This window comes from Pecten maximus, chromosome 13 (genome assembly GCF_902652985.1).
Source record: "Pecten maximus chromosome 13, xPecMax1.1, whole genome shotgun sequence".
In the NCBI taxonomy this organism is placed as follows: Eukaryota; Metazoa; Mollusca; class Bivalvia; order Pectinida; family Pectinidae; genus Pecten; species Pecten maximus.
In genome coordinates this window covers 22,136,488-22,144,331 of record NC_047027.1, presented here as the reverse complement: position 1 = coordinate 22,144,331, position 7,844 = coordinate 22,136,488, and the positions used below count along the sequence as shown (strand labels likewise).

General features: G+C 35.3%; 1 protein-coding gene across 1 annotated transcript in view; it reads right to left on the bottom strand.

The window, feature by feature from the left end:
• The window catches only part of LOC117341168 (putative ammonium transporter 1), a gene marked incomplete in the record, with an annotated part of 14,562 nt that extends 13,490 nt beyond the window's left edge, over positions 1 to 1,072 (bottom strand). Inside the window, 1 exon segment of the mRNA XM_033903014.1 lies at positions 989 to 1,072. Within this exon segment, the coding sequence (XP_033758905.1) occupies positions 989 to 1,058 (70 nt within the window).
• Between the last annotated feature and the right edge of the window lie 6,772 nt (positions 1,073 to 7,844).

The window sequence follows — 7,844 nt, the reverse complement described above, 5'->3', positions numbered from 1 at the left end:
AACATCCCTTAGTTTATGCGGATCATGCAGACAGCTTTGATAAATGAGTTCTGTTGAGCCAGATTTAGAGACCGAGTTGACTTTTGTTGAGATAAATATGGGTTCCAACTTTTCACGCTCAATGTAGTTCCCATTAAAATAATATTCCCTATTTCCCACAGCCCTCTGCGTTAATACCAGGTTTATAAGATGCCTCCTAATATGCCACCAAAGGGCACCACGAACAATGGGAAATTGCAGAAGAATATAGCACTTCCTTCTGAGACTTTCTGATGATGAATACAATTGAAGACTTGCTTTCCTGTGTACTATGTGAAGTTTTAAAAGCAGGCAAGTACAAGACAAGCATATGGTTTTTCGCACTCTCGATTTTCCCCTTTTGTATGATGTGTCGTAACCATGGGTTCAGTAATACAGGTATACGCTACTTACTTGAGTATATAGAACGCGTGAAGTACAAAGCTTATATATTTTTGTTTAGTCGATTTAAAAGGTCATAGAGAGACTTATGTAAATTGTTAACTAAGTTTTTAAAAACTCACATTTTAGAGTTAACTTTAAAAAGGGTGGGGAACACGACGAAAATGAAGGTTAGAACATTATCGATGATAAAATTTGATGTCCGATCTCTCGGTGGGGTGGGGAAGGGAGTGGGGGAGGGGGGGGGGGGGGAGGGAGTGGGATGGAGGGGGTATCTTGTTAAGTCACGTAACTGTTTACTTCCAAATATGGTGTTTTTCGACCTGACAGGCCGGATAAGGAAATATAAGGAGAGTACCAATCAAATCGAGAAGAAAACTTTTTATTTTATTACTTATACTGTGGGTTACTTTGTAAATTCTACATTCACACAGCGATCACAGCTTATGTAATCCAGGTGAACAGAAACTGATGAAAAATTTCATGGGGAACACAAACTAAGTGTTCATACGATAGAACCCTTCTTTTAGGCTTTTAGAAAAATGATTGCTCGTTTTGGGATACTCACATGCGTCGAGAAGATTTTTGATGAGTATATTGGTAGCATTCTTGCTTCTTACACATCCGACCTCCAACATGGCAAACCCTCCCTGCATCACTGAACAGGAAACACAAAAGTTCTTATAGACTGGTATCATAATATCACTCGGCTTTCAATACACGAAACGTCAATATACACTTGTAATAGGAGAGGAGAAAATGTAGCGGCCAGACCGGGGTTCGAACCCGGGACATCCGAACACTAGCCGGATAATCTACCAATTGAGCTACCTTGTCACCGATGATCGACCCGGTCCAGTCCCGCTATACACCTCCCTTCTTTAAACATTTTAAACGGCATCTATGCTATTCAGTGTCCTCATTCACAGCAGATCAGTACGATGTCCCTGCTGTTCATTAAAATTAATCTGAAGGATAAATGGTTTAAAGCTTAAAAGTTATCTTTTAATTTGTGTTAGTTTTTTTATCGTCCACCTTAATTTCAATTGTGAGATGATAGGGATTATGTATTTTTTTATTATCCTTTAATAGTTATTCTTGTCATACTACCCAATGTGTCTTATTTTCGTAATAACATTGTTGATATTTTGACATATGTTTTATCTTGTTATAATAAATATAACATCATATATCTTCTTTTTTTTATTTCTGTATGTGGTATATACATTAAAATTGTGTTTGTAACAAAGAGCATGACGGATTAAATTTTATCAATGCCTCCGCTAGGAATCGAACCCGGGACCTCTGGCTTACGGTCAACCGATCGAGTGAAAGAGAATGTCTCTCAAGCCGAGCGGTATTTGCGGCTTTATTTACAAGAGTTATATGTTTATAAGTAAAATAACTGTTTTGAATCAGTATATGTCTATAATTAGCATCCTTTGTTCAATGAGTAATAAGTGGTTTTTTTTTTTGTTTTTTTTTTTTTATTGTATAATAATTATATCGTACAAGCGAAGAGAAGGGACATTAAACCAACGCCCCCTTAAATGCCGGTCATGGTAACAATAAAATAGACCTTTTATAGATATTCATCTGACTAACCCGGGGAAATCTGTGTGCATTGAACTGTGATGAAATAACCCATAGATGTCCACAGGTCTGCTTGCCAAGGAAATTCTATTTTCTTCTGTTTAGAAGGCGTCATTTTAAAAGGAAAATATTTAAGAAGACGATTTGAAAGATTAAAAGCACCTAAAATGTCTGCCATTATAATATATTAAATACAGCTTTGCCGTTGGGGATATGAACTGGTTTAAGTTTAACAGGTACGGGATTAACTATGATATAAGGAGCCTAAATTGCAAAGGAAATAACCATAGTGACTATGTTTACATTTAATCAAGATTACTAGCCTGCGATCACGTGGCAAACACGTGGGTTGTGGTTCCATAAACGATTTGTCGGTTCGACATGTCACCAGTACTTATTATTGACATTTGACATGTGTTGTATGTATTTTTATCGTTGACATATTACATTCGTTATTGATATACATATCATATATATCATAATAAAAAAATGTATTTTTGTATATAACACATATACTTATAGATTAAATTGAACAGTCAAAAAGACAAGGCTAACAGTGAGAGTGACAGAAAGACAGCGGGGATGAGAGAGAGAGAGAGAGAGAGAGAGAGAGAGAGAGAGAGAGAGAGAGAGAGAGAGAGAGAGAGAGAGAGAGAGACAGACAGACGAGATATTTGATTTAGATAAACAACTATAGATGCTGGTTGACCATTGCAAGTCTTTGTGACGAATACTTACGGAATACCATGATAGCGAGACCTATCCTGAAAAATTGGTCTAGATTAGCATTTGTATACTCTTGCCAGTGGATAAGTTTGGCCTGGGAAATCTTCATCTCGGCGATCTGTACGAGCATCTCCGTCATGTTCATAGTCCCGTTTATGTCAGTAGAAATCGACATTGTTTACAAACAATATAAACAAGCACTATGCATACATATATCCCAGGAACTTTCCAAATTTGATAAATCCAGGTATTGCAGGAATAACTCACTAATTGAATTAATAAAGCTATATCGTTAGGAATTACAGCTGTTTCATGTCAACGTATTATAAATTGATTCGTCAGTGAGTGTTAAGGTTCACTGAAGACCGTCCGAAGTTGTGCTGTGTCCGGTAGCTATATATAGTGGCGATGTGTGTCGTAGTATATTTTGTATCGTATAGCCACATGATCCAGGTGACCTTATGACCTTGTTGTTTTATGGTGATAATGTTAAACCTGGACAAGGGACAGACAGGTCGACAGATAGTTTTTAACGGCAATCGGAAGTCGCACTATTTTCGTATTTCTCCCGTCATTTTGATATATATATATACTGACGGATTATAAGTAATTACTTTCACAACCCTATATATTCCCGTGTTCAAACAAAATTCCATGTTGTCATTACAGACCTACACTCATTTAATAGAGACCGATACACCAACAAGGCTAAACGTATCATTTCTAAAATCTTGTTCGTCATTACTTTAAAATAAAACTTTCCGAGAAAACCCCGTCTATCTTCCCAGATGTTGAAAGGATCACCATATCTGGCATTATTAAGCGTGCGTTCTTTTATTTGGTTCATACCAGTTGTACTGAATAGGTACGGTACCATATAATGGAACGCAATTGAATCTCAAGTGAGTTCCCAAGATGGCAGCCGTCTATACAAAGCACAGGCACTTGGCACGATTTTATAAATGATAGTCCATATATGTATATATTATAGTGACTTTATAAAATCGTGCCAAGCCCCTGTGATACAAAGTATACGCGTCAAACACAAAAAGCGATTATTTTCCTTTTCTTAATGTAACGGATAATAAAATCCATTCCTGAATAGTTCGGTAAGATATCAACACGTATGATTTATACAATTTCATCGCAAATGAAGATTCCTCGCCTCGGTGTTAACATAACGTTAATTTGTGTGACGAATGAAACATCACAGTTCCGCCATCTTGGATCCAAGTTTCAGGAAACGAACCACGTGAATCAGTTCGATTTTGCTGTTACGGCGTGTTATAACGAGTACCGCGGATTCGCACTGGTACAAATAGTACGAACCCGATAAAGGAACGCACGGTAAACCTTTTGTAAAACTATGCAAGCTCAAAATAAATATGACTACTAGATATCCATATATTTTTTTTATTTTTTAAAAACGGGGTCAACTTGATTTGAAATACACGGACAATCCTGAAAGCCTATGATATGGTACCCGGGTAACGGAAACTAAAGAGTTATGGAATCAGGTGGTTAACTTGATTGAAGACTTCCGTAAAATAGATACGAATTAAGAAATAATCAACGATGATTCGTGTATTGTTGCAGGATATACAACGAGGACGAGGATATTTTGCAATGAAATTAATAACGAAGGCCGCAGGCCTGAGTTATTAATCAAAATTGCAAAATATCCAAGTCCGAGTTGTATATCCTGCAACAATACACGAGTCAAAGTTGATTATTTCTATTCTACCATGTACTGTTTAGTTCTGAGATCTACCTCTTTCTAATAGAAAAACGGCAAAGAAACCCCGGGAAAACCTTGTAATTTATTTCTTGAGTATTGCATTATTTTGTTGATAAAATATACATTTCTTTACAGGCACTACAGTCCTACAATCAAGAACATCTATCATATGGCATTGATTTTTTTAAATTAAAAAAAAAAGGGGGATGAAAAAAAACCGACCTTCGTAGGATTCGAACTCGCGCCGTGATAAAAGATAAACAAAGACTAATCCATTAGCCCACTCGGCTACAGTAACCGAAATCTTTCTGGGTGAATATTAGATACATAACATTGTAACAGCCGTGACTCACGAGCGTGTGTTATTGAAACGAGCGTGTATTATTAGAAAATAATACATGGTTTTAAACCAATCAAAACTGGCGTTGCATAGCAAACATGGTAGAATGTGTGATAGACCATGACGTTTCATCCAGACCTTATCCAGTCTCCAATGGATTTCCTCGAGGAAGTGTACTTAGGCCAGTTCTCTTTGAAATTTACGTAAATTACCTTCCAAATTAACAATGCATTTTACTTCCATCTGCATCGTTTACAGAATGAAGTCACATTAAAAGCGTTCATTACGTACAATTTCTTGGAAATTAAATTTTTAGAAAAATTCAAAGATGATACGAAATGGTCACTGATGTTCCGTTCAAGAAAGCGCAAGGTCTTTTTCATGAAATCGGACGAAATAAGGATCAATTACAACATTAGAAAATGTTTTAAAAGAAAACGTGTCTAAGGATAACAATTGCTGAAAATTTGAATTTTTGGACTCAACATTGTGTTAACAAGTGGCAAACATCAGAAAAAGTCCGATAAGAATATTTTTTGATCTGGATGAAAGTATTTTTAGAAACACTATAGTCGACCGCACCTTTGTGTGTATACCTGTAACACGCTACCTGATATAGACCTGATACAGATCTGGTTAACTCCGCCATTTAATATGCTTAATAGACTCTAAACCACCACTGAAAAGGCGGAGAGAAAACAGAAAAGGCGGAGAGAAAATTAGAAAAGAAACAGACCCATGGCGAACTCCATTGCTCGATAAATTCTACTTCGCTTTGGCAATATCTTTCTTAAAATTTTCTCAATTGCAAAAAATATCTATTAGGAATGAACATTAATTGTGGCCATCATTGTGGTTTGTAATTGAGGTGCCGGGTCTCAGTGGGTTCGTCTCATTTTTATATAACAGTTGTAATAGATTGACCGTATATGTTAAGTGTCAAAGGTGGGTCATGTAGTGCTCCAATAAACGTACTATTTTTTGACCCCAGAGTAAAGGTCAGGGAAGTAACTCTGATAGGTAAGGATGCAAATACACTATACACTTGTCAAAATGTTCCTAACAAAGAAAACACCAAAACAAGTCAGATAATTTATTATATCTTATTTTTCATTTTAATTGGATATTCAATTACAACATTTTGATTTGCATTTTAGATAAATAGTTTAATAAATATTATGTATATATACATGTACATACTGTATACACGTCCGAGAACCAAAATATGACAGAACTACATGTATGCTGTCAAACATCAAATAATATATACAGGGAATATAGTCACGAGTTTGATGTCATTAACAGTGAAGTAAATGACAAATCTATGTATAAATATATGTATTGATACACCAGAAATATATCATGATTTTATTGATACAACAACATGAATGTTTCTGTACACATGTTTATCAACATTATTGTATTCCAGGTTTTCATGACCTTGGCTGATGTGCTGTGCCCGGTCAATTACAAATGTTTCCAGGAATGCGGAGACAAACAATGGACGCTTTTATAGTGCTATCACACTGAAATACCACGCCTAGTTCAACATGGTCACGTGACACCTCAACCTGTCATTATACCGATAACCTGCTACATTGTCTACATATGTTTGTAATATGTAACTCAAATGTTACATTGTCTACATATGTTTTAATGTATAACTTACACATTGTAGATGTTACATTGTCTACATGTTAAATTGTCTACATATGTTTGTAATATGTAACTCAAATGTTACATTGTCTACATGTTAAATTGTCTACATATGTTTGTAATGTTACATTGTCTACATTTAAGGTTGATTGTCAATTTTGTTGCTTGCATGGACTGATGAAGGGAAGTGAACCTGGTGCAAATGAAGTGAACTGCGAAGCAATGTGGATTTTAGTCGCAGGTTAACTGATGATGTACATGGTGTTCTTGAAATATTGGATTTAATTGTCGCACTGGCGTTTTGGGATGTAAACTCTGATAATAGGAAGTAAGGATTCGACGGCCGGAAACTTGTGTCCTCCATATGTTTAGATTGAGTCAAATTACGACAATAATGTGTCCCTGTGCTCGATATAGCATACTGCTGCTACCAGTCTGTTTTGTGTTGTTAAAAAGTGTTAAAATTGAGGTTTATTTTCTGTTACCACTAAAATGGTATCAAGCATGGCATTCGAGATACAGCTAACGTTAGACCTACTGCGCTACGTAGGTCATGGGCTCGGTGTTATCGGGAGTGTCAGTGCTCTGTCAGATACTGTTTTCTAAACTGTCTGCATTATACTGGCATTTTTATTAGCACATAAGGCGGCTATTCCACTTGTGTTTATATACGTTTATAACAATGTTACACAATTCACAAAATAAAAGTGCATTCAAGTCTGAGGAGGTACAGAACTCGATCGCCATTGTAAACTCGGTGAATGTATTCACACGCCGACAATAAAATGATTCGTCTCTCAGAACAGAAGCACGCGACCCAAAATCTTCAACGGGAAATGAAGTGAAATGAGTTTACTATGTCCATTGAGGCGGAGCGAAGTGAACATGTAAATATATATTTGTAATAAGTATCTCAGATATAATATTGTCTACATACGTTGATAATGTGTAACTCACATGTTATATTGTCTATATATGTTTGTAATGTTATATTGTCTATATATGTTTGTAATATTATATTGTCTATATATGTTTGTAATGTTATATTGTCTATATATGTTTGTAATGTGTAACTGAGAAGTTATATTGTCTATATATGTTTGTAATGTTATATTGTCTATATATGTTTGTAATGTTATATTGTCTATACATGTTTGTAATGTTATAGTGTCTATATATGTTTGTAATGTTATATTGTCTATATATGTTTGTAATATTATATTGTCTATATATGTTTGTAATGTTATATTGTCTATATATGTTTGTAATGTGTAACACAGAAGTTATATTGCCTATATATGTTTGTAATGTTATATTGTCTATATATGTTTGTAATGTTATATTGTCTATATATGTTTGTAATGTTATATT